The sequence below is a fragment of the Tympanuchus pallidicinctus genome, unplaced genomic scaffold (genome assembly GCF_026119805.1).
Source record: "Tympanuchus pallidicinctus isolate F22 unplaced genomic scaffold, pur_lepc_1.0 scaffold8, whole genome shotgun sequence".
Classification (NCBI taxonomy): Eukaryota; Metazoa; Chordata; class Aves; order Galliformes; family Phasianidae; genus Tympanuchus; species Tympanuchus pallidicinctus.
Window position 1 is genome coordinate 50,524,834 of NW_026294802.1, and position 26,988 is coordinate 50,551,821.

Sequence of the window (26,988 nt, forward strand, 5' to 3'; positions counted from 1 at the left end):
GCAGCTGCTCTTGCTGCAGTTGCTCAGTCTGTAGCAAGGGAAAATCTCTGCCTTCTGGGGCTCACAGTCTAAATGCAGTTCTGTCACTGATGGTTTTTGCCGCTGTTATTTTTAGGTTGCAAAATCTTGACTGGTTTCCCTAATTGCTTACTATTATTTTTCTGCCTGTTAGATTTTGACTTCATTATAACTCTCCATCATCATCTTCAGACAGAGCTATCTTTCGGCTCTGACCAGAAACATAAACAACCTGCCTGCATCGTGTATTTATTCCCTCTGTCTGTCAGACTGAAAGTCTGCCTCCTGCCATTCTTGATACATTTCCAGACAATGAGTGTTTGCAAATCTGCCTCTGCAGAGATCCTCATTCATAGCCTGGGTACATCCCAAATAACAGTTCCCTTCCCTGTTGGACGTTCAAGGTGCAAGTACCAAGTAGAATTTAGCTAACTAGTCAGAAGTCACAGCCAGCTATTGCACAGCAACTTTCTGTTCCATCGTGGTACCAGGAAGCTGGTAAATGCAGTTAGACTTCAAGCATAAAAAGAAGAGCTAGAAGGGTGACGGTCAGCCTCTTCTGCCAGGTAACAGCAATAATATGAGAGATGATGTTGTCATGTTGTGCAGGGAGGTTCAGGTTGGATATTAGCAAACAATTCTTCTCCAGAGAGTGGTGATGCATTGGTACAGCTGCCCAGGGAGTGGTGGGCACACCGTCCTGCAGGTGTTCTAGTGGAGATGTGGCACTGAGGGATGTGACAGTGGGCATGGTGGGATGGGTTGGGGTTGGATTTGGGGATCTTGGAGGTTTTTTCCAACCTGAATGATTGTGTGATTCTATGATCAGCAGAGGTGGAGATCAACAGATCTCACTCCATGCTGCCATCAGTCATTAACCATCTGTAATTAGCAACTTGAAGCAGATGAGGGCATCCCTGAGGGGCCTCAAGCCTTCCATACACCACCATTCCTGGACTCACCCACACCTGAGGGGCGGTCAGGGTTTTCAGAGTGTCCCACATCCTCCTTCCTAAGGGATGGTCGTTTTCCCATTATATTCCTGCAGAACTCGGCCTGTCCTGCACACCCATGCGGTGCTGCCTGCACTGCACCCAGCACCTCTGGGTATCTGGAGCACAGCCCAGGCCACCACTCATGGATGCTCTTTCTGTGGATGTGCTGATGAAGCTTTAATTAGATGTCGGCAGTCCCCTGCACGGCTCATCTGCCTTGGGCATGTGCCGAGCGCGTGGCCTTGTGCAGATTTGTCTTTTTGTAGCTGAGGAAAACTCCCTTCACTTAAAAGCATCCTGATCAGAAATCTTTAAAGCCCAAATGCAGCGTGGGGTGGCTGGGTGGGGTGTGCAGGGTCCTGGGGCTCCACAGATGCTCCCTGCAATGCTGCATCCTTCAGGAATGCTGCTGCTGTTGCCATTTGCCCTGGTAGGGTTCCTTCATTGTATTTTAGGGTTTATTTCCTATGTTGCCTCGGTCAGTGTTTTGCAGGGTGCCATTCTCTAACCCGAATGTATGCATCACATGCTCAGGTATGAACTAGAATAAGGGGCAGAGTCTCACTCCTGCATAAATCACGTCTATGTACTCAGGCAGGCAAGTGCAGAGCATGTCAGGGCTAGGCAGCCCCTTCTGCATCCTTCATGTAAGTTAATGGTGGGTTTTGCAGCTTAAGCTCTCCCACAAAAAGGGTCTTTCTTATGTTTCCATGCATATGTTTCCATGGAGGTAAGGAGAAGGGGCAGAGAGGGCTGCTCTTAGCGGGAGAGATGAAATTGTATAAGCCTGAAACAGAGTGGTCTTCAGAAACCACACGAGGTGATGAGTACAGAGGAAAGGTGGAAGGATCAGGGGAAATCCCAGCTGCTGGTTCACTGGAAGGTGTTTTATGAATCAGGACGAGTGCAGCTGGTGAAAGGCATGGCTCAGTAAGATGCCTCTTATAGGTTTGCATTGTTAGCTCCCCTCACAGTGCCAAGTAAATAGCAGAAATGCCCAAACAAGAGCCAGATAGGGTTTTTGCACAGAGACCTTTGCATCTTGCATGTTTGCAGTTGGTCTCTCTCCTCACAGCCCACTGTGTGCAGCATTGCATTAAAAGGGGCCTCGTATCTCTGGAGCTGCCATAGTTTTATAGGTGAAACACGAAGCACAGGCAGTGTCCCACGGGCAGATCCTCTTTGCAGTTCCAGATTGTGCCTCCTCCCATCCCCACCAACAGAGTCCTTTGGTGTCTCACACTGTCCGTGTAGAAGATTAAAGATTTGTATTTTCATCCTCAGTAGAGCTGATAAAGACTGTGATTTCAGAGCAAAGATTTAGCTTTCAAAAAAAAAACCCTGTTTTCCTGCTGTTTTCTGGCAGATTTGGCTGCCTGCTGATTTTGGTGTTTTAAGCCATGGAGTAGGTAAAATAAGTGGAAAATTCAGAGAAGATGAGAGAAATCATGCAATGGCTGTAAAATGAGCTGGATCGTGCAGTATTCTTTTGGCCATCTCTACTGCTTCTGATACTTGCAGTTCATCCGAACAGGAGCTGTGTAAATAGCTGATTTTTTCCATTTGCATGCTTTGCCAAAAGAAAAGGAAGAGATGGAAAGTAGCTTGGATGAAGCAGAATGTCGGTTGTTTGACTCAAATTAAAATACTTCAGGCTTAAAAACAAAACAAAAAAAAGGATTAAAATTCATTTAGCGTTTTTTAGAAGAGCGTTTCAATTTTGCTATATAAAAGACTTGTTTTGAAGATGGCTCAGTGAAATGTTCTCAGAACATTTACCAAAACATCTAATTTAGCATGAAGCCATGAAATGTTTCCGCCGTTGAATCTGCACACTGCTTTAGTATTTTCCTTCTGGAAAAGTTGCATCCAACAAATCTTTCCCAATTGAAGTAGAAACCATTCACAATTTCATTATCCCCAGCAAGTTACCACAGTAATTAGAATTATTTCAACTCTTTGATAACACGTGGGTGGTTTTTGCTGGGGTAGAAGCAGACTTCCTCTGTCATCTCTCTGTAGACTTTGGCTCTGTCGCACATCCATATGTCTTCCATGTGAAGTACATTTAACCATACAGCTCTGTGCTCTTGCATGGCTTGTTCCCCTACCAGGGAGTCAAGTTCAGTGCATGTGCTGTGCATGGGACAGAGTTCCTCCAGCAGTTATTTTGGTTGGGTAGTGTCAGTGTACCAAGTTTTTGTTGTCATTCCTCCCATGACTTCCCCTGTAGAATTTTCCTTTCTCTGCCCCATCCTTGACTTACCCTTCATTTAAGTAAACCACTCAATAAATGAGGTTGGAAGTGCTCTCCAGAGGTTATCTGATACACAGAGCAAGGCAAAGGGTTAACACAAGATAGCCTACTGTCTCCAGAAATCCTTCTCGAAGGAATAGGAATACATACTTCTGCCTAGGGAGTCAGAACGTGTTAGAATGTCCTCACGAGGGGAAAGAGAGCTCAGCTACAAAGTACTGTGCCTGGTGCTATGCTCGAAGCTAGGGAGCCCATCCCAAAGTACAGCAGCCTACAGTCCTGGAAATCTCAGCCTAGATACTGGCAGTGGGGTGGTTCTAAAGCATTACTGCAAGTTACTATTGTTTGCTTTTGGAAGAGGACTGATCTGTGGTGCCAACAGTAGGACTCCTGAGTATTGTTTCTCTTGCTTTAGAACCTTGTGAGAGAAAAGGTCAATTTCTCAAAAACGTAACTAACTCTTCCGCTCAGCTGAATCTAAACATTTCACCACCTTCATGGTTGCTGTTAGCCAGAGGAACGTGCCACTATTCTTGCAGCTTGCATGGAAACACAAGGCTTGCACGTTCATATTTTTCTTTCCCTGCAATTTCGTTTTCCAGTTCAGAAGCAGTGTTGGGAAATGCCTGCAGTGCTTAGGATTATTGTTAGAGTGAATATGATCTACAGTTTGTCACCAGTTTTGAATGGAACTAGGGATGAGACTTTTGCTATACAATGCACCGTCTATCATCGAGCTGGGCATTTTGGCCATTGCTGTTGTCTGTTTTAACTCTCTTTGGTGGTGTGTATCCAGGGTGATCAGGGAGGAGCAGGTCTTCCAGGAGATATTGGCTTCCAAGGAGACAAGGTAATTGTTTTCCCTTTCTTCATCAGTTTTTTTTTCCTTGCCTGAGTAGTTTGTGTGGCCATCAGCTTTTTTGGTTCCTCAAGCCAAAAGGTCCTCTTCTTCAGATAGCTCTCATTTGGAGTACTCTGCTACAACTCATGAATTTTGTTGTTATTCATAATTAAAAAAAGATATAATAAAAATAAGTGATAATAAAAATGATGGAACAGCACCAGAGGTGGGAAAATTGGTATTTTCTGGTGCTTCGTTGTGTTTTCTGAAAAATCCTCTGTCTTTCTGTTTCAGGGTAGCCATGGTTTGCCTGGGGTCCCTGGGGCACGAGGGAAACCAGGCCCTGTGGTAGGTAACCAAATGTCCTCTGCCCCCAGTGTCCCTTTCCAGAGGTCCAGCACCCAACTGGGCAAAGCTGTGTTCTTCTAAACAAAGATAAGTCAGCAGCCACGAGTTCATTTCTCTCTGTTTTTTTTTCTGATTTCTGCAGGGAAAAGTTGGTGACATAGGTCCGATGGGGTTTCCAGGACCACCTGGCCCTGAGGTATGTCCCACCACCTCTTCTTCCACCTTTCCTTTGCTATTTTCTTCAGCAAGCCCATGTACTCCCCTCTTTTGTTCAGATTGGGAAACTGGACAAACTGTCTGTTTTGTGCCCTCCTCTCAGTTCACCTGTCCTCCAGTCACTATTCCAAGGTTTTTTTGATATTGTTGCTTTCAAGTCCCATATGCAACAGCTTTTTCAGTTTCAGAAAAATCAGTCCCCAAAGTTTGCCTTTCCCCCAGCAAACAGCATACCACAATCTATCACCTCTCTTCATTTTTCACTTTTAACACCTTGGCAGATAGACGCTCAGTTCAAAGCAGAACATCCCGTCATTTTGTGGAAGGAAGACTCAAGTAAAGGGAGATTCCAGTACGCATGAGAAGAGCCAGTAGTGCACTGGAACAGAGCCCCAGGCTGTCTTCCAGTCCCCAGTCCGTCCTCATGGACTCTGCTCTATCTAATCACCATGATGTTCTCTTGACTCTTCAACTGCTTTCTGGGGCAGAACATTCATTTATTGATTTTTGCCCTCACTTTCCACCTACCCTCATCTTTCAAGTTGGATATTAGGAAACATTTCTTCTCCAAAGAGCAGTGATGCAGTGGCACAGCTGCCCGGGGAGAGCTGGGGTCGCCATCCCGGAGATGTTCCAGTGCAGATGTGACACAGGGATGTGTAGTGGGATGGGTTGGGGATCTGGGAGATCTTTCCAACCTTCATCATTCCGTGATTCTTTTCAGCCTGGGGCTCTCCTCTTCCAGGATCCTCTTCCAGGATATGAATGGAAGATGTGTGGCTCTGGAGAGGCAAGGACCAAAATAGGTTTATGACCCATCCTGCATCTCATGTTTTCCTTTTTTCTCCTTCCTCTATTTGTCATGGATATCCTGAAGGCTTTTTTCAGCAAAATCCCATTTCAAGCAGACAGCCCCTACTGCCCTAACCAAAAATAACTGTTGTGGTGATACCTTACACTCGGGATCAGCTTCTCCCAGCGCATCTCATTCTTTCTCTCACATCAGCAACCAAATCACATCCATGTAATGCTGGAGAGCCTCTTCCAGCGCGGCGGCTGCTCTGTTTTCCCTTCATCAGCGCTCTGGTATTTTGCTGGATCTGGAAGGGCTCTCGGTCAAGTGCTGCCACTTAGCAATCCTCGCTGGGATGCTATTGGAAATAACCACAGATTCCTTTGTGTCCTCAGCAAAGGGCAGGAGCCACCCAGCTAATGAGCGTGTCAGCACCTTTCCTAATTCCCCGCCTGCCGCCCTTTGTCGCCGAGGCGCGCAGTTCCTTTCTGGGAGCAGTGAGATTATGTGCTGACTCGTAAAGATTAATTAAAACCCAAATTGCTGTTTTTAGCCGCACGATGACAGGAAGGCCTCTAGCAATAAATCTTTCTGAGGATGGACCGAGAGGGAGCGGCAGGGAGGGCTGTGGTGCCGATAGCTGCTCCATTGTGTCCCGGCCTTCCCTGGGGATGGCCCACACACGGACCCGATGTCTGAGCGCTCAGCCTTTCCTGCAGGCTCTCACAAAGGCTGCTGGTTGCAGCCATGCTCAACGTGTCACCCACTGGTTTCTCGTTTTCAGGGCTTCCCAGGGGACATCGGCCCACCAGGAGAAAACGGCCCCGAAGGCCCAAAGGTGAGCAGAGCTCTGTGCGGGCTGGGAGGCAGCCAGGAAAACACAGGGCTGGGAAGGGAGGGCAGAGAGCCCTGCAGGTCCCCCTGGGTTGCTCTGGCCAGTTTGGGCTGTTTGACTTGAGATCCCTTCAAGAGTGGGGCATACTTTCTTTTTCATGTTTCTTTTTTTTTTTTTTTTTTTTAGATTTTATTTTTTTTTTTCCTGAAACAAAATTGACATTGGATGATGTCCTGTGGCCGTGGAAGAGAATTTCTTCTTCTAATGGCCTTTCTGGGCTTATGTTACTGTTTTTCTGAGTGTCTTTTCCTTTGGCCTTTCTCAGGGAAAGCCGGGAGCGCGGGGTTTACCTGGGCCAAGAGGGCTGCCTGGACAAGAGGTGAGCATCCTCAGACCAAAAGCATGTGGGATTCAGAGAATAACGTTGCATATTGAAGATTAATGCACTCTGCAGTGGTGCCTGCGATCCGAAATCCTCCGTTCCTTCTGAATCTGGAACTAAATGCTTATATTTGCCACTCAGAACCACACTGAGGAGCTTCCAATGGCTGCAGCCCTTTGCTTCCAGTCCCTGCTGACATCTTTTGACCTGAATCACTGCGTTGGCTTTTCTCCTTCAGTCTGTTCCCCCACACCCACACGCACTTCAAACGGATGTTAATGCCCCTTTCCTTGCACACCCCTTTGCAGGGCATGCCCTGACCTGGCTTTTGCTTTCTGCTCCTTTTAAGTATGTTTTCTTTCAACTGTGAGACCTGCAGGCTTCTCTCTCTTGATGGAGCAATAAGATTTGTAAAAAGAGCACATCAGCTGAAACTGCCGTTCTGCAAAGATTTGTTTGCCCTAGCACCTCTGAGCCTGCAGCTTTCACCTCTCATTGCTTGGGAAAAACTGAAACTTCCTTCCAATCATTAAAACAGGACAATTGCCACTGACTTAATTGTCCTGGAGCTGCACATACTATATAGCAGCTTCCACGGCTATAGTGTGGTGGCTTCAGCATGGTTTCTTCTCAGACCACTGTCTGGAGTCATGAAACGTTTTGTAAAACATACTCTGTGCACACATGGGCAGGAGCTCGGTGTAATAGCACTTACCATCCACGCTTTTTCTGGGAATTCTTTTGCTTGCCTTCTGAATGCAATTAATGCAAATTAGCTCATTTATTTGCACTGAAATAGGAAAAAGAAAAAATTCTAGGCAATTTACAAAGGGAATGAAAGCTTTGCATTCCAGGTTCAGACAGGCATGACCAAGCTGCCTTCAATTTACTCCAGTTAGCAAGCATAAAAGTAAGACTGAAGACATGGACATGGACTTCAACGTGAGCTGAGCTGAAGGGCTGTGGATGTGCAGCAGAGCACGGCAGTGCTGCTGTTAGCCCAGGCCGAGGCTGTGAGTTCTACCTGTAGCAGTGTGCTGCAGGGTGGGTGTACGTCTGAGCCTGCTGAGCTGGGTGCCCGACTTCCAGCCCCAACCTCAGCCCGCCAGCTTGTGCCACTTCATTACCACGGCTTGACCACCAAAATGAGAGCAACGAGAGCTGCGGCAGCCAAGGGCGCTTCTAATTTCTCTCTTGGCAGTTGGTTTTGAACACTTGAGATAATTTTTGTGAAGCTTAATTGAAGGCCTCCTAGAAGCTGTAGATCTGATTCTATCACAGTTGGTGTAGAGCCAAGGGAGAAAGCTGAGTCCAATTGCTGTGTGAGATTTTGAGATAGCTCCGTCCTGCAGCATGTGTAGTCCCATTTGAAGGCAAAAGGGAAACCTCCATACTGTTGCCAAGTGGTTCTGTGGGAAATTTTGCAACTCTATTTTTGTGGAAAATAAAAGAAGAAGAGTAGATAGCTCTGCAGCATCCATATCACTGCCAAATCAGATGAAGCAGAGTTCAGTGAGCATGTCCAGTGTATCCCATGGGCTAAATCCAGCCATGAAAAGCTCACACTACTGATGTTGACTTCGGTCAAATTTTGGATGGCCTTTGCCAGCAGGTCTTGACTTCAGATTTTATTTCTGAAATGAGGAAAGATGAGCTTCAGAGATGCTGAGCTGCCTGCTCTAGGCTTCAGAGGGACTCCGTTGTTAAAATGTGACAGCTGAGCACACAGCCTGTGTTCAACCATTGTTCATCCCGCAGATCTTTCATTCGTACTGCATGATGAGTCCAGACTTTGTCACTACTTTGCTCATTATTTTAATTTCTTTTCACCTCAGGGAGATGAAGGACCCTTAGGACCATCGGGAGTCCCTGGTTCAGAGGTAGGTTTCAGTGGTTTACTCAATTACTATAAACTCCATTCACCTTGCAATGAAATTGTAGTTAAAACAACGTAAAGCTTCAGACCTTCTGGTTCGGGAAGTTGTCTGCCCCTCTAGAAAATAATGTGTTGTCCATAGCTTGGTTCAGTTTCTTGATCCAGGATGACTGAAAGTCAAGGAATAGTATTTCACAAGGTGTGGAGTGTGACTCTGATTTTATAACTTGTTTAAGGTCTCAGACCGTGAAAAACCCTCTACTGTTCACTCTCTAGATAAAGTGCTTTAACTGGGATCCATTTCTCTAAGCAGCCCTGATTGGTTCCTTGATTTATAGTATTTTTCAATGAGAGTAAAAAGAAAAAGAAGGAAAAAGACAGGATATTGAGGCAGAGTCCTTTTTTGTCATCTACATCACGAAGAACACAGTGATGTATTGCAGAAACACAGTTAGGAGAAGAAACAAGAGTACTGTTGTATCTCTGAGCCTGCCAGCTCAGGGTTTTATAGTGGTTGTGTTCGTGGTTGTCATTGCGTGATAGTGAAATATCTTGTAAATTGGAAGCTGTGCTGAGAGCTTCTGGGTGGATCAGGAAATAAATATTTTGTATTTCTCCTGCCTTTCTAGTAGATGTTTCTGTTCCTTTCTTGGAGCAACACAACAAATACAGTTACAACAGTGCCTGGAAGAACATGAGTGTTGTCCTAGCTAGAGGGAAGGATCGATAAGAAGGGTCATTATGAAGGCCCTTGGCTTGGTGGGTTATAGTCCATGCCTAATGTTTCTGGTGTGATGTTTAAGCAATGGAGTTGACCCACAGGAGCATTGCTCGTAAGCTGCACGTTGTCCTATGGGTTTATAGGCACACTGCTGTAACCCAGGGAAGCTACAGGAGTGTTATTATTTCGCTTTTTGTATTTATTATTCTTATGTGTATTTCAGGGTCGACCTGGCCGGAAGGGATTTCCAGGAAGACCCGGTCCTGACGGTCCCAAGGTGAGCAACGTGTTTGTTCATGATCAGAGAAGCAGTGAGTGGAAGAAAGGACAGATAGAGGGATGCCTCTGTTCTCAACCATTCTCCAAGCCTAGGGTATTCAGTTCAGAGAGCACAAGGGAAACTCAGGTTTTTCTTTTTCACTGAATTTTGGGATCTCAGTTCTCACTTAAGATTTTCAGCAAAAACTACGATGGTGCATTTTTTAAGCCACGTGCTTTATTATAAACAACAGCGTTCCTCTTTTGATATTAACATGTTCTCCCCCATCACTTCATCTTATTTTCCATTGTTTCTCCACTTTTTTGTTCTAAGACAATGCACATCATTCCTATCTCTGCTGCCTAATTAGCAGCAGGAGGTACCCTAGAGCGGCCCGCTCTACAAACCCACACTCTAAAGGAAAGAGAAAACCCAACAAAAACAACCTCTTCAAACAGTAAATACCAAAAATGTGGTCTGGCAGCACATCTGGAGTATCTGCCTACTGAGAAAATACAGCTGCCATCACCCAGAGACAATAGTGCTTAGTGGTGAGTGGCCTCTGGATGGCCCATCCAGGGCACGGTGCTGGCTTTCAGCGCTGTCCCTCTATCCTTGGCAGATCTGAAATGCTCCCCTTTCTCCTGTTTTCCACTTCACCCCTCATTTTTCTCATTCTCTGAATTTCTCTGATCCTACACTATGATTTAGCTCATGTGAGTCGTTCTTGTGGTTTTCATGCTTCGTGTGACAGTAATGTGCCTATGGCTGAGATTTTGCAAGAGCAAGAGCAAGGTCATCACTGCCTGGGAATATTCGAGTTGCTTTTTATTATTTTTGTTTCTTCCATTAGCAGGAGAGCTTCCTGCATCCCTTATGTCACTCAGGAACTGCTCCTCCCTGCAGTGTCGCATATTCTTGCTTTCATCAGATTCTGCTCAGATCCTTGGGCTAATCGTGGTCCTTTCCTTCTCTCTTCCCTTAGCTGATGTGTTTGGGCTGTTGCTTTACTCAGTTGTTCTGATAGAAATGGTATGGGAGAAACACCCCAGCTTCAAGAGGATCCCCAACAAGAACTCATACCTTGTTAACCATGGGGATAAGTCACCCAGGACTAGGCTGTGCTACAGGAAGGCAGGCAGCTTGTATTTCAATGGCCGAGTTTGACTTTGTGTCAGTTATTTAGATAACTGAGTTATTGGGCCAGCTGCTTTTATGGGAATCTCACTCCAGAAGTGTGAATGTTTCCTCCGTGTTCATGTCAGCTGTGTTTCTTGCTTTGGATGATTCTTGAAAGCTAAGGGAGCTTCTTGCTCACAGATTCACACTGTACCGAAGGACTGACTGGGAGCACTGAGTAACCATGTCCCTCCTTTCTCTTTCTGACACAGGGTGAGCCAGGAAACCACGGCCGGCCAGGGAAAGTTGGTGAGCAGGTAAACTCCTTGTTTTCATGTCTATTTGATGATCTGCTGTGTTCAGCATCTCTTGGATGATGGGGGTGCAGGCAGAGGATGGTGGCCAGGGGTTTCTGGCTACCTGAAACTAGCTGTGGTCCTGGTACTCCAGATGTGCTGTGAGAAACAAGTCATGTGTAGTGAGGCTGAAGCTCTTGGTGAACAGCACTGACAGTTGCCATGTGTTGAATTGGATGTTTTCCCATAGGCGGTCTGATAAAGTTACAGTTCAGTATAGCACGCAGGAATGGCTGTGCTTCTGAAGATGAAGCCGTGGAAACTGACGAGATTACGGATTTCTGCCTATTCTTCTTACTTCCAAAAGGGAAATTCCCAGCTTTGCTTATATAGGCTTGAAGCACCTCTGCCCTGATGTGCTGTGCTGCTTTCAGGGGAGGTAGTGCTAGGTAAGAGAGGCACATTGTACTTCTGCATTGTACCACAAGAGAGAACGTTCTGCTGGATTACCAGAGGACATTCATCATCCCTGTAGGCTTCAGGGTAACCACAGGCATCAAGGAAAAAGAAACAACCATCCCCATGCCTCTATGATTGAAACCGACCAGCTTGTCCACCACCAACCCTGAAATTGCAGCCATGGAGTCTCCAATGTGTTCTCTGCATTCCTACATGACCGCACCACGCTGGAGGCAGCAGCTGGCCTTGGCAAGGACAGTGGTGCTGCTCAGCACAGCACTTTCCCTGCTTATGGCTGGTAACTTTGGCTGGGCTTAATTTGTCCAATTCCCCTGAATCAGCAGCTTGGGGGTTGCTTATCCATGGGTCTCCAACCAAGCATGTCCAACAAGCCATGATGGATCCTATACTTTTCTGTACCAAAGCTTCAGTATAAGTCAAGGATGATTGTTTCTGTCTGGAAATGAGCACTGTTTCTATATTCTGGTTAATAATTTACTCCACGAAGAGCAACAACTGGAAAAATGAAGATGCTCCTCACACCTGAAGTTGGGGCCCAAGTGCTGTTTGCAGCACCTTTTCTTGGGTAGTGCCTTCCTCTGCTCCATGCCTCAGTTTCCCCTCCTGTGGAAGACACAACACAGAGCTGCTGTCTGGTCCAGGGCCCAGTGAGGGAAGAAAACACCTGGCTCTGGCAGTGCTTACCACGATGCCTCCTGTTCTCAGGAGGCACCTATTGTATCACAGTTAAAAAAGGAAGGTTTAGAAGTGCTTTGAGAACTTAAACAAGACGTTGAAAGACAAGCCATGGTTGGGATTGTTATGCTTTAATGTCCCTCAGGACTGACCTTGGATGAAAACTGTAGGCAGTGTTCACTGAAAAGAAAACACAGCTGGCCTCTGCTGACACTGAGACCAGCACGGTGGTATGAAAGCTGCCTGTTTTATTCTTAGTCAATTAGTCTCTGTCTAGAAATATCACCCAGAAAGAATTTCCATTTCCATACCAGTTAAGTCATTAGAACAAAAATGTCATGCCAGATTAATGAGAAATAACTTCCCTTCCCATCACACCTTTGCTGGACAATGCTGGAGTGTTGCCTTCTCGTTCCTTCCTCCACCTGAACTCCAGCATTTGGTGGTAAGGCAGGGCTGGTTTTTGCAGAGCTCTGAGGGTTGAGCTAACAAGGTCATTTGGTGCTGAAACCTTCAGCTTATCCCTGTTTTCTCCTCGGGGATCTTGGTGCTCAGATGCTCCAGACTTGCTGCACAGACCTCCCTGCAGTCCCATCTGGCTGGAAACGCTCAGCAGGGCAGCATGCAGAAAGATCTGCCATGCATCCCAGTGGAGCTCCCTTCTCTTTGCGTGGACACCTCTTGAGGCAAACACAGGAATTTCTGTAAGGTTTCCAGTGGCAGTTGAGCTCTGTTTAAGAGCAGTATTTAAGCTACAGGGCAGTCTCTGGTACGTTGTTTTTCCATTGCAAGGACGCTGACTTGGAATCGCATTCATAAGATGCTTGTTGCCTTCAGATGCTGGAGGGACTCCAGCTGCTGAGTTCTTCTGCACCTCGAAAATGTGTGATTTAACCCTTCCTTGCCAGCGAATAGAGACAGAATAATATGGTGAAGAGTCACCAGCTGCCCTGAAGTTCGAAACACCAAGCAGGTCAATCTCACCTGAGACAGCACACTGGGGAAGGGTCTCACCAACCCATGGACTCACCAGCTCTGCACTAGAGAGTGAGAATATCAGCAGAGATCTGTGCCAGCTCAAAAAAGCTAAGGATGACCCACTTCCTTCATGGGAATGAGTTTTTATCATGGCAGAACATGGCTTTTGGAGTACTACCTCCTATAACAGAAACTCCCATGGCGATGTTATGGCCACGTCCCCATCACACCCCTCTGAGAAGGACGGTCAACAGCAGTCCCGTGGGGCATCTCTTCCTTGGAGGGAGCATATTGCCCTGATAGCCAAGGTTACTCTGAAATAATTTGTCAAAGGAAACCAGCACCACCACTTCTCTCTGCAACACGTTTTCCTCGCAGTGCTCTCACAAAGGAGGGAGGTGCATCAGTTCTGAAGGTGGGATCTGACACAGAGGTAGGGGTGGATGGGTCACAGAGCAGTGAATTGCACCTTTCTGAGCAGTGCCTTCCCAAAGCATCCACCTCTCCCTCCAATATCTTTCCAAGCTGCAGCCCTCTCTGGAATCCCCGTTGAGGGATCCAGAGGTGCTCAAGGGCACACGTTCCCTTCACCCACATCCCAGAGTGGAGCAGACGCAGCCCCGCGTCATGGCTGAGCTCCAGCATGCAGGGGGTTAAACCACATGGCTCCTCTGTGCGGGTCAGAGCGTCCTCCCTTAAATGCAATATTTACTGTTTTACTTTCCCTTTCTTTCATCTGAATGGGAGGATTGTACATTTACTCCCTCCCGCCCTTTGTCCCTGCTTTGTTTTGTTTTGAGTTCTGGCGAACCAGTAAAACAGAAAGGCCACGAGCAGATCCTGCTGGGAGCAACTGGCGGTGCCGTCCCCGGGAGACCCCGCTCACGCTGCGCTGCCGTTCCGTCCTTTCTCTCAAATGGGCGATGATTTATGCAGGGCTTCAGTGCCGACTTGCTCTCTGTTGATGAGAGCAAGGGGCGAGGGGGGCTTAATTATGACAGCGTTGGAGAATAAACGGGGAAAACCAGACGGGAGTTAGGAATTGCAGCCCACCACTTTCCCCCTTTCCATCCCCCAAAGCCCCAAGCAATGTTTTAACAATCTCCATCCCTTTTCTGCCGTGCCCTTGGCTGGGGAGTGCAGCCAGAATCACAGCGATATGCTGAACCTTCCGTCTCATATAAATGTTTTACATTTTTGCCTGTGTGCTGCGCAGCCACTGCTGCTGGGACTTCATGTGCACCGTTACACGGCACTGCCTGGAGCTGTGTGTGGTGCAGGGCTTTTTTCCAGTCCCAGGAACCTGGGAAAATACATTACGCTGCAGCCATTTTAGTGTAACGTCCACTGTTCATCTATGCTTTGGTTTAATGTTGGCCAGCAATGACTCCTCTGGCTTTTATATCTAAACATTCTGCTGCATGCGCTCCCTCTGTGTCTCTACCACTTTGGCTGGTGAAGAACGTGATTACCCTATCTCCCCCAGTTGTTTCAGGTACTTCAGTAACTTACCTTGGCATGTCCATTTGGTGTTCTGGCTGCCTGCAGACTTGATGTAGCCCAGAGCAGACAGCGTTGGCTGCAAACACCGCAGAGCTCCTGTACTGGAAGCCCATCTGCACTGCAGGGTCCCTGCTCAGTACTGTTCTGAATGGTGACAACACTTGCTGCAAAAGCAGAGAGTCCCCATTCTTCTGAAGGTCACTGAAGAAACCCTGAGATACCTTCCCAGGGAGAGGGATTCTGCAGGTTTTTGAGAAACTGGAAATGAATGAATGGACTCTTTCTTAGTTCTTTTTCTCTGTCATCTCCTTCTTGTTCAGCATACATTTCCTTGTTTCATCTCACTGCTATGCCATTCTGCCTCAGCATTTGCTTTCTTCATGGCCTTGGGCTACTGGAAAACTTCAGTGATCTGCAGCAGTTATCAGCTAAGTATGTGCACTTGTGCCTAATTGGATGGGTAATTGATTCATCAGCCTTCAGCAATGCCACCCAGTGGCAACCTTGCTTATGCAGATGCTGAGCATTTGCCTGCTGTCCCAGTGGTTCCTGCATTGGGTCTCCATTGTCCTCCTGTCAGTGCAGCCTGTGCTGATGTTGGAAGGGTTGGTGACATTGGGATAGCAAAGCTATCCTGATAGTGGATGTCTTCTCAAAGTTAACTGACATTTCCATCACGGCACAGTGGCATGGCAGGTGCCTAGGACATCTCCCCTGGATGAATTTCTAGTGCAAGCACCTCATTCCAGGCTCTGAGCTCTCCCGAGTTTTTCCAAACACTCCTCACCTGGATGTTGCTCCCATGAGCAATGACAAGGGCTCTGCAGCTCCGGAGCCATGTGTGGCTGCTCAGTGCTTCTGCTGAGCCCATCAGTGCCTCAATGAGGAGCTCCCATCTTCAGTGATGCTCAAAGGATGGCATTTAATTGTACCATGGGAAGAACATTAATGCATGAAGTCTCTTGGCATTTGGAGTTCTCATCCAGGCAATACCAATGGAGAATCCATCCCGTCCATGCCTTGCTCAGCAGCCACCTCCCAGCAGCACTCAGGCTCCCTCCCAGAACCAAACAAGCTGGAGCATGGCTGAACTGGCACCACCCTGCCAGCCGTGGGCAGGTTGTGAGGTGTTCCAACAGATGGATCCCCTCCATCACAGACTCACTGGATTAACTACCTAAATATATCTGTCTCCCAACAAGCCTTGCTGAGACTGGGGACAAAATCATGAGGGCTGCATAGTGAGAGCTGACGGTGGCACAGAGGACAATGCTTTAAATCTCCAGAGCCAGAAACCTGCTAAGTTAGTAGGAAGGATGCTGTACGTCAGTGCTCCAGAACCTTATCTTGAAATGGCATGTTTCCATCTCCCTGTTTAACAGCAGGTCTGTGTTTTCTTCATTATCCCAAATGCTGTTAAATGCTGACAAATGATGTTAAAAGATAGTTTGTGAGTACTGGGACAGACCTGCTGCCCTGCTGACCCCTCAGACCTTTATTTCCTGCCGACATCCCAATAATGTGACACTATCCAAGGCAAAATGAGTTTGCACAAAGGTCCAATTAACCCAGAGGAAATCTAGCCAGTGCAGCAGTGAAAATAATGGTGACTCCCAGTGTGTGCAACCCGGGAGCTCCCACTATCAATGCTCTTGGGGAAGCTGTGCTGACGTTTAGGGAAATGCTTGCAAAACAAAGCCACGCTACAAGCTCAGCCTCTCTAGGAAATGTTCTTAACTCATCCCCTGTAGTGTGCACTGTGGCTCTCACAGATCTCAGTGCTGCTGTCCCAGCTGGCCCAAAGCAAAACCAGCTGTGGAGTTCAATGCTGCTATGACTGGGAGCACCCTGTCTGCTCTGGTAGCCAGTAGGAATTGCTGAGCAGCACACAGGGGATGCTGGACTGCCTTAACCAGCAAGGCAGACCAAAGAAATTGTTTACTTTCCAGCAAGTGGAACTGAGAATTAATTGTGCTTTTCTCATGCCTCAGGGTCTAATGGGATTCATTGGTCCAGTAGGGGAGCCTGGAATAGTGGGAGAAAAGGTAAGATTGCTGGCAATGAATCAGCTGCTCTAACTTTGCAGGATGAGGGAGACTGGGATGGGGGAGTATTGAAGAGGTTTAATTTTCTGTGCAACACCCAGCTGGGAATGCAGCATGTCCAGGATGTCTGAGCTAGTCTTGGGCCAGGCAAATTAGCGTGCATTTACCCTCCAAGGAGAGGTTGTTAAATATTCTCTGAGAACACCGATTCTTTTAAGTTTTATTCATTCATAATCTGCCAGAAATCTCGTGTCTGACAGTTAGTTCTGCCTTTTCTTCTGGGAATGAAGGAGCTGAATGAAAGGAACCATCAGCCCTGGTTCCTGGTCAGGGGGTGAGTCCAAGGAGACCAGATTGCAGATGTGTGCAGAGATGTGCTTGCTGCCTTGTCATTAGGGGCACACAGAACCGGGGCTGAGCCTGTGCTCAACAGGGAGGCTCACCAAATTCTCAGAGTGAGAGTGCAGACCCATGCCCAAGCAGAGGCTGCTCCAGACCCCCTCCCCTTTTCGTTTAACCAGCCCCACGCTGCCTGCCTGTCTGGTGGTTGCATTGGGCATGCTGCTAATGGCTGGTGCCCTCTGCTGTGCAGTACTGATACCTGCTTCTTTTAGGAGGAAAAACGACTTTATTTTCTATAAAAAAGAAGTAAATGCCCATTAATTCATTTTTTCCATTAGAGTGCAATATGATGCATTCCACACTTCAGCTCTCTCTCTTCTGTCCTTCCAAGTACCGTCCTCTGGGTTATGATGTCACACCTCTGTGACATGATGTTGTGTTTGCTGTAGGTGCATTTCATTGCTGCCTGCAGCAGCCCCGGGAGCCCTGTGTCCTCTCTGCTGTGTCAGGGCAGTAGCAGAAGCAGGCTGAGTCCAAACTCTCAAAGCGTGCAAGGAGTAAAAGGGAGGATGTGAAAAAAAAGTGGTGTGAGCTGTGTTTTACAGAAGGAAAACAGGAATAAAGCTGTGGAGCATCCGAGTCGCTGTCTCTCAGTGACTGAGAGCTATATCTGCTGCCCTGAATTAAGTGAGGAATGAGAAGGCTGCCATGCAGGAGATGTGGGAAGTAAATTCCCATCTGGCCCTACTGACTCCTAAGCCAATGACCACGTGAGCTATCCTTCTGCTACAGATTGACTCTGTACATGGCCATGTTACGTTATGTCAAGGCAAACCCTTTGAAAATCTGCCCTAGGAGATCCTCAGCACAGCTGCGATTTCTATCAGACTTCTCCTTCTCTACCAACACAAACTTAGGGATGACAAAAATAGCTATCATCAAATCAAAACCTCAACCAGGCCTCCAGTTGGCATAGTGTCCTGCAGCTTACTATGTTGCTGCGAGCTAAATGAAGTGGGAAATGTGCTTTCGTTAGACAGAGCTGAGTCAGCAATCCCTACCCTGAGAGCTGCAAAACTTAAGGCTGAAGCCAGTAGGATCCAAAGATTATCAAAGAGAACAATACAGTTAATACATACTTAATAAAATCCATACATTCACAGGAAAGAAAAAAAAAAAAAAGTATGTTGGTTTACAAGGGCCAACTGGTGACAACACACACTCTGGAGCTTGTTTTTAATAAGATGCTTAGAGCCCAGAAAATATTTCCCCTTACAGTATAACTGCTGGAAGGTAGGTCAGAATTTGGGCGTAAACTGCTTGGCAGCGTTTGCTGACTCCTCCTTCCTCATCCCCCTGAGCACACAGGCATTACACACCTAATTCCCTGTGCATTGCCAGGGCTGTGGGGGCAGTGGTGGTGGGAATTGCTGCTGTCCCCAAAAAAGAAGCAGTTGAGATCCCATGGCCAGAGCCACACACCAGTGGTCATGGTGATGCTCTCAGTCTTGTGCCTCATCCCCTGTCCTTGGCCAAGGGTGTGCTTGGAGAAGTGACACGTTCTGCAGGTGGGGAATGTTATTTATTTTAATGCCAAATGTTGGCTAGTTTTAAAAGAGCTGATCCCTTCATCTGGCTCCCCAAAAACACAGGTCTGCAGATGGCTGCTGTTTGTGCTGTGGTCTCAGTGTGTGCCCTGCAGGACAAGGGGTTCCCCAGAAATGCCTGCGATCTCCTGAAAGCAAAGCCACCCATTCCAGGCAGTCTCTTTGTGTTTTATGGCTGTGATTCTCAGCCCTCAAGTCCATAGCTCTCCAATCCACGTCCCTGAAATCATCAGAACGTGGTGGTGGTGGTTGTGGTGCCATGGTTGGGATCCAGCCTCACCCCTGTGGGGACTCAAAGGTGGGCTTGGTTGCTTAATTCTTATCCCTCGGTGTTTGAAGATACATCTCCTCAGATACAGAAGGTCAGCTCATGCTTGTTGTTGTCCATTAGCTGCTCTGATGAAATGGAAACCTGAAAGACGATGACTTGTGTTCTGTGCCAGAAGCCTTCCTGGCAGAAATCTGTGTCGGTCAACTCTGTGACAATCTGGTAGCACAGACTGCAATGTGGGGATCTTTCAGTTATTTCATTGCTGTAGATCATTATGTGTAGATCATAATTCCTCACTTTCCCTTCCAAACCTTTGTCTCTCCCAGGGTGACCGTGGCTCAGTGGGACCTCCAGGCCCTCCTGGAGTCAAGGGGTCGATGGTAAGGAGTAAGTCTGCATTCTCTTGCTCTTGCTGCTGCCTCTCTCTCTGTCCTAGGGAATTGGGTCTTTGGGTTTGCATGAGAATAGCTAAATCCTTCCTGTCTCTGTTGGATGGGGATGCCATGTGATTGTTTATTGAGGAACCACCACTCCCCAGCCTTAGTCTCTCTTGCAGAGAAACATTGGGTTTCTATGTGTGTTCTGCATCTCCACAGCTGAGGACCTGTGTCAAATAGAGACAACTAGGAGGCTCAAGCTGTGGCACCTGAAGGATTACCTGCAGGCCTCAAGTTGTGCCAGGGGACATTGAGATTGCATATTAGGGAAATTTCTTCTCAGAAAGTCTGGCACAGACTGCTGGGGAGTGGTGGGTACACCATCCCTGGAGGTGTTCCAGAACCATGGAGATGTGGCTCTGAGGGATGTCAGTGGGCATGGTGGGGTGGGTTGATGGTTAGGCTTGATCCTAGAGATCTTTTCCAACCTTAAGGATTCTGTAGTTCCATGATGACCTTTTCCCAAGCATCCTGGCTTTTGAACAGATCGGTTCAGGAGCAGGGATTCCCAAACCTCTGTTGTTCACATCCTGCTGTTGTCAGAGGCAACAAACAAACCTCTGTTGTCAGAGGCAGCTGGAGATGTGGAGCTGCTTGGGCAGCTTTACACCATGCTGCTTTACTGTGCTGTTTGCTTCTCTTTGGGGATGCTTGTTTAGGAAGGATGATGAATTCCTCTCTCACTCTGATATGCACCCCCTGTGTACCCTAGTGTAGGACCCAAAGATTGTTGCAATATTCAGCCCACTGTGTTCTGGTTTGTTCAGAAAACCTAGCTGCTTCAGTTGCTAGCAAAGCTGGGGCTGGGCTGACAGCCTGGCCTGGGCCATCTGCTCATAAGCACTTTTACCTCAGCAAATAACAGCCCTGCCTGACCTGCAAGCAGCAGCAGTGCCTCATTTTCTGTCTTTTCACTTGGAGGTGAAAAGGGCTGGGCACGTTCCAGAGACTCACACCAGATGTTCTTCCTTCCCTTGCAGGGGCACCCTGGGATACCAGGAGCAGTGGGTTTTCCCGGAATTCCTGGACCAGCAGTAAGTAAAACTTATAATCCCTGTAACAGTGCACACCAGCAGTCAGCATCCCGTGTCTTGGGTGTTCGTGTGTTGAATCAAACAACTGCCTCAGCTGATTCGAGTTTGAAGGACAGTTTATGAACCAATTTTGCTCAGCATGTGAATTGCCACGTTGTGGTGAATCAGGAGGAAGATTACAGGAGTGGAGTGGGGAGTGCCAAAGGTTTGGCCTTCAGCTTCATGGCAGTTTTGCCTGGTGTGGGAGCGTGGGGATGCTCAGCGCCCACCAGAGGCAGCGGTCCTTCCATTTCCTTCAGTGCCCTGTTCTCCTGCAGGCAAATGTCCAACAGGTTCATCCAAGCAAAATGTTTCCTACAAGGTTGCATTTTAAAAAGTCATAATTCAATAAGACAGACTTCCCAGCAAAGCCAGCAAATCAAATAATCCGCTAATATTAAATCCCTGCTCTTATTAGCTCCAGCTGTTTCTTCCTGTTTCTCCACCAAACAACCTTCATTATTCACTTCTGCAGCCAGACCTGTGGCGTGTTGTTGTTATTTGTCCTCGGCTGTTATGCTCCTCAAGAGGAAGCTAGCCAGTGAGCCTGATTAATTCAGCAGAGGGTGAATGGGAAGCAAAGGTGTAGTCAATAGTAGGAGACTCTGCCCTTGATTTCAGCTCGCTGAGGTTTTGAATTCCTTTTCCTCCTTCCTGCTTACCATCATGGTATACTTTTTGTGTTAGTTTGTGGTTTCGAAGATGAGGTATATACACAAAGGTAACTAAAGGTTACTCATCTTCTGTAATACTTTCTTCACGTTCCCAGCATGGTATCTAATTTCTGCCCTTCAAATTTTGCCACTTCAATTAATCTTTTAATGAGCTATTTGGGATAGCCCAAGACTTTCAGTAGGATATTCCAAGTACCAGCAAAGAATTTCATTTTAGTATGTGTTTATCATAAAAATCTCTATAAAGCAGGCATCTGACACATGTACTGCTTGCCTGTGCCACTCACTACTGACCTCATCAGCCAAAGTTTTACTGTGATTACAAGTAGAGTTGCCATAAACCAACCTTTCCATTTTCACTGCAGACAGCTCAGTGTTTGTGTTCTGGACATGTATGCCATGCAGAATAACTCAGCTCCAAAAGCAAGATCTTTATGAGTAGCAGTGGTACAAGCAGTAGGGAGATTCACAAGTCCAGCTTGCAGCATTGGCAGTTGGCAGAAACTATTAATATATAAATAGCAAACTTGATGTGGAATTTTTGAGAGAGTGTGTCAGTCTGAGGTTTTCTTTTCTGACAGCAGAAAGGTACCAAATTCATATATTGGTTTCTAAAGTTGTAATATAGACATAAGTCCTATTAATTGAACACATCCCTCATATCTAAATCTGATACACAGTTTGACCAAAGAAAGCTCTTACATTTTCTTCTGTATTTCACATATGCACTCAATGAATCAAGAGAGAACAAAGAAGACCCAAAGCTTTTCTGTAAAGGTGAGAGGGACACCAATAGTCTGAATGAAAACAGCATCTGTCTGCCAGCACAGATATATTTGTGCAGCATTCACAGGGCAACAATTGCCCAAAAATAAAATCAGAGTTTGGTTGAAAAAAGCAAACTTGGATACCTAAGATGAGGTGTCTGATTTTGTATTTGGATAAGTGAAGAAAACGTCCTGGTTATTATTATGTTTTGTGCTGACATGGCGCAACAGCTGCTTTTAATAGTTGTGGAGGGAATTCTGGATGCTCAACTGGATGCTCAAACGGTACCACTTACACAGACAGCTCAAGCATACAGACCTCAGCCAGAAAGCCTTGCTTAAATGTTGATAACCGAGGGACAATCAGTGCGTTCGGAAAAAGACTGTTTGCAGCCAAGTAGACGTGGCTGTGGGTTGGCAGGAGCTCAGGAGCCCACCTGCTGGTAGGGGCTCTATGGCTGATGAGGGAACACGGGGTATCATCTGCCCACCTCCCACATCCTCACTGTGCTCCCTCTCCCTGCAGGGTCCAGCAGGAGCCCGTGGTGCACCAGGGATCAGAGGGGTGAAGGGCCGCCGGGTAAGTGCTCCCTGCAGGCTGTAATGCCTCTTCTCTTCTGGCCTTTGGAAGAGGGATCAAGAAAGGCAAGAAAGACGTTGAAACCCTGGAGAGTGTCCAGAGAAGGGCAACCGAGCTGTGGGAGGTCTGAGCACAGCACTGTGGGGAGCAGCTGAGAGAGCTGGGATGGCTCAGTGCGGAGCAGAGGAGGCTCAGAGGAGACCTCATCACTCCCTGCAATCCCTGAAAGGAGTTGTGATGAGGTGGGTCAGCCTCTGCTCCTGGGGAAAAGCAATAGGACGAGAGGTGTTGGCCCCACGTAGTGCTGGGGGTTCAGGTTGGGTATTGGGGAACATTCCTTCTCACAAGGAGCGATGCTGCACTGACGCAGCTGCCAAGGGAGTGCTGGGGTCACCATCCATGGAAGTGTTCCAGACCTGTGGAGATGTGGCACTGAGGGACGTGTCGGTGGCCATGGGGGTGGGCTGGGACTGAACATCATCTTTCCAACTTTAACAATTCTATGATTCTGTGAATCTGGCTGACGGGTTTTGGGGTGCAAATCTTCACAGAGGTTGGGGCAGCACCTCTGCAGGCCCATTTCTGAGATGCTGTGAAACAAGTGATACGCAAGTGATGGGGGTGAGCAGAAGGTTATCTGAGTGTGCTGCTGTGAAAGGAGTTCAGCCTTGTCCCAACCTCCCACAGTGTCAGACAGGGTTTGTGGCTGCTTCTGGTAAGGATGTGAAGATTTGGTCATCTGAGGGTGGATCACAGCTGGGGAAAGGAATGCTTGTAAAGGACTGGGAAAGGCACCTATGCTACCCATGTTCTGCAGGGCTGTCAGAAAGGTGTGTTTGGCACTGTCATTTACAAACACAGCCTGTGTTTTCCTGTATGTTTTTCCAACCCATAACACAAGGCCCTGACTTTATCCGTGTGTATCTAACAGCACCAGCGTGAAGCACGTGTGAACCTTTGCCCTGCCTGGGGAGAGCTGGCCCCCAGCCTGGCATTGGGGCACGGCGCTGCCGAGCACTGCTGACAGCGCTACGAGTGCACGTTGCACTGGGTGAATATTTCACAAACACTCAGTGTCAACTCGTTGTGGTTCTTCCTGCTCCATTTGGGTGACAGCCGACAGCAGAATGACCTCCAGACCTGCCAAAGCTGCTTGTTTTCCCGGCTGTGTCCTCCAGCCCTCGTCCCACTGAGCTCCTCAGTCTTTCTTCTTCCTCAACGGGACATTCATTGCAGGAGCATCTCTGCTGTGGGTTGTTTCCCCTTATCCAGCTGCTTTACAAAGTATTAATAACAAGCACACGTGTATTCTGCTGAAGGCCCCAGTAACAACATATTTTGCATTTCTCCCTCCAAGGACCTTATGGTATCTGTTTCCATGTTTCATTTTCAAAGACGTAGGCTGAAGTAAACTAAACATTTTGCCCACCCCCAGACTCTGCTTCTACTGCAACTCCTGCCTGGGGAATTCGGGACATCCCAAGGCTGCATATGTTTCTGTGCACCAGAGCTAATACTCCATTTGAATAGCTGGGACTGGCAAAAGGAAATGGAATAACCAGCTAGAAAGCACTATAACCACAGTTATGTACCCTGGAACATCTCTATGCTTTAGAAGCATAGCTAGAAGGGCACCAATGACATCCAAGCCAAGCAGATGTGTATGGGGATTCATCTTTGAGTTCAGGGCTGGGCAGAACATCTTCATCTCTGCTCCCATCAGAGGAAGCTCCCTGTGTCCTTGCTCTCAGAGCACCTCTGGGATCCTGGTTTCTGTGTGCTACACAGTGATTAATTGAGCTGTCCAGGCTGTCCGTGAGCAGACAGATGAGAAAGTGGAGGCGTTCCGCTGCGGGAGGCATTGAGTGGACGGCGGAAAATATCTCAAGGTAAAAGTGCAGCAGGGAGCTGAACGGGAAATGCCTTCTGAATGAATCCCAGGCTGCCGGCTGTGAAGGCTCTGGGAGAGGTGGGAGCACACTGGGTATGTCTGCCAGAGGCTCTGATGTGCGCTGGGATGGGATTGCCCTGCTGCCAGCACTGAGCCTGTCCTCATGGCAGCAGCTGCACCGCCGTAGTGTTGGGCTTCTGACTTGTGCAAGACTCACTCCTGTCATGCAATCGTAGAACAACCCAAGCTGGAAGGGACCCATAACATTCATCAAATCCAATCCTCTTCAGCTTCTTACATCTCCTGGCCTGAAGTCCTCAAGCCACCAGGAAGGTATGCCTGACCGGGCCGTTTTGGTACGAGCTCCACTTATACCAGCAGGAGGGATGAAGGGGATATTTATTATCACGCTCATAAAAGCAAGAGCCAAACTGGATCCAGTTCCCAAAACAAAGGTCGGCTGGCACAGGTTTGGATTTAAGGGTTTGGATATAGCTGGATGCAGAGGTGGGGTGCCAAGCCCTCAGGAGCAGTCCTGCAGCACACCACTCCCGCCAGCGATGTCCATCCCCAGAGTGATGTACAACATGTCAGAGATGTTCAGCTTGGCAGCCATGGGCTGTGTTTCCTCTCCAGAACCACAGTAATACAATCCCTATGGAATTTGCAAGACGGGCACCCTTTCTAAGAACACCAGCAGAGAAAGGCAATTTGGATCCTACAGATTTCAGTGAATATGATGCAGGAAAGTTGCTGTTGTAAGGACCGGCAGATCTCCTGCCTGGAGGATTTCTGGTTTGTATCTCTGTCTCTCACGTTTTCTTTCTCTTCGTACTCTCAGAAGATATTCCAGGCACACAGTATTCTGTGTTTGCTTGCTTTGTCTTGCTCTTGGTTTTCTCAGGATGGGGAAATGGTCCCCAATTGTAATTTCAGACGTTACCCTCTGTCTGTCCCCGCTTACAGAAGGGATGTAATTCAATTCAGAGTGGAAACATGAAGGCGGCCTCTGCCAGATGTTTGTGGATTCCATGAGCTCTGTTTGTGGAGACTTCATTAAAGCAATTTCACTTTTGAAGAAAACGTAAATAGCAAATATGGTTTTGATTGTCAAGAACAATGGAGCCTTTTTGGGGTCTGTATTTATGTTGTGATAGCTTTTGAGTTGTCAGGATAGAAGTACAACTTTTGAAAAGAATATCCTTAAAGAACTGTGACTTTCTTTTCAGTCATGACAAGGCATTGTTCCTCCCCATCTCTTTGCTTTGTACATCCAACCAAAACTGAGCAGTCTTCCACAGACACGACATTCCCTCTTTGATTCCCAAAGGATGAGGAATTGGGACCTGAAAGTCCAGCCTTCCTTCCTTTCATCCCTCTTCAGTGTAGCTCTTGGACACGTGCCTAACCTTCTGTGAAGTGGCCGTGCTCCATTCTTTTAGCCAAAATAGCCATATTTGTGGAGTTTTCTCCTCTTGCTGGATGGGATGCTGGCTTTCCAAGTCCCAAGCAAGATTTCTCTTTTCTAGCTTGCCACCACGTCCTGCAGTCACTGTTGCCCAGGTGCAGAGAGGAGATAGGACTTGTGCACCTGGTGGAGGACTGCTGTCTCCCTGCCAGCCATCCCCACATCACAAACTGCAGGAATTCATAAGCACAAGGAATTTGTGGTGTTATATAAGCACCGTGGAAGTGGTTGTTTATTCCAGGCCCAGCTGAAAAATTGCCTATGGAGAAATAGCAGAGGTGTTTTTGGTTTGCTCCCAGGGATCTTGGTAGCTGGCTGAAAAAGCATTGAGCATGTTTGAGGGAGAGTTAGTTAGTTATGGATCTGTGGCTGGTGATGTCTCCAATCTTCAGTCAGGGCATCTGCTTGCTTTTCATTTGGCTGGACCATGGTAGTGAAATGTCAGTAGGTGGATAAAAGGTGTCATCTGGTCTGGTGGCACTGGCCCCAGACCAGATTTTGGATGTGCTCTTTGGGATGGACATCGCAATGCCACTGAGCATTGACCCCAGCAGGTTAACAGGTTCTCAGATCTCCCTCAGCTGTGAACCTGCATCTCTCTGCACAGCCCAAAGGAGCAGACAGGTCTCCATCCAACCCCGTTTTTTTTTCCTCTTTGCTTTGTAAAGCTGCTCAGAGTTCACAATGTGTGTGCAGCCGTGGCCCAGCAGAACCTCCCCCGAACTGTGCACTGCCATACAACTGTTCACATGGACCAAAGCAAAGCTTCCTTCACTGTTCCTTGGGCTCCTGGAAATCACAGAATCAGTAAAGCTGGAAGAGACCACTGAGGTCATCAAGTCCGACCATCAACCCATCACCACTTTGCCCACTAACCTATCCCTCACATGCTGACACCAGCAAGAAAACCATTCTCACTGCATTTCCTACCCCATTCTCAAGATGAGTCCGTGCCCTGCGTGCCCTCGTGTGCCCGGGGAAGGCAGCGTGCCGTGCGCTGCAGCATTGGCACAGGATGGGCTGGAGAGCTGCCAGGACCTCGCTCACCCCTCTCTAACCAGCGCTGTCAGGAAAAGAGAGATTTGAAGATTTCACTAATTGGCTGAATGCAGCCTTCCCTGTCAGGGCGAATTAGGGGAAGCCTTCATCCTGGGTCGGAGCACAGGAGGCTTGGGGAAGATGAAGCTTGCCACATGCATTTGCAAACACGGGGTCACTTTCTCCTCTTTTGGGTCAGGCGC

General features: G+C 47.6%; 1 protein-coding gene across 2 annotated transcripts in view; it reads left to right on the forward strand.

Moving 5' to 3' along the window:
- The window catches only part of COL27A1 (collagen type XXVII alpha 1 chain), a 127,851-nt gene that overhangs the window by 60,488 nt on the left and 40,375 nt on the right, over positions 1 to 26,988 (forward strand). For both annotated transcript variants that reach the window (XM_052668184.1, XM_052668185.1), the window contains exons 18-29: positions 4,067 to 4,120; positions 4,406 to 4,459; positions 4,602 to 4,655; positions 6,253 to 6,306; positions 6,629 to 6,682; positions 8,521 to 8,565; positions 9,506 to 9,559; positions 10,933 to 10,977; positions 16,584 to 16,637; positions 19,184 to 19,237; positions 20,275 to 20,328; positions 22,335 to 22,388. In XM_052668184.1, coding sequence (XP_052524144.1) covers positions 4,067 to 4,120; positions 4,406 to 4,459; positions 4,602 to 4,655; positions 6,253 to 6,306; positions 6,629 to 6,682; positions 8,521 to 8,565; positions 9,506 to 9,559; positions 10,933 to 10,977; positions 16,584 to 16,637; positions 19,184 to 19,237; positions 20,275 to 20,328; positions 22,335 to 22,388 — 630 coding nt within the window. The remainder of the gene's footprint in view (positions 1 to 4,066; positions 4,121 to 4,405; positions 4,460 to 4,601; positions 4,656 to 6,252; positions 6,307 to 6,628; positions 6,683 to 8,520; positions 8,566 to 9,505; positions 9,560 to 10,932; positions 10,978 to 16,583; positions 16,638 to 19,183; positions 19,238 to 20,274; positions 20,329 to 22,334; positions 22,389 to 26,988) is intronic.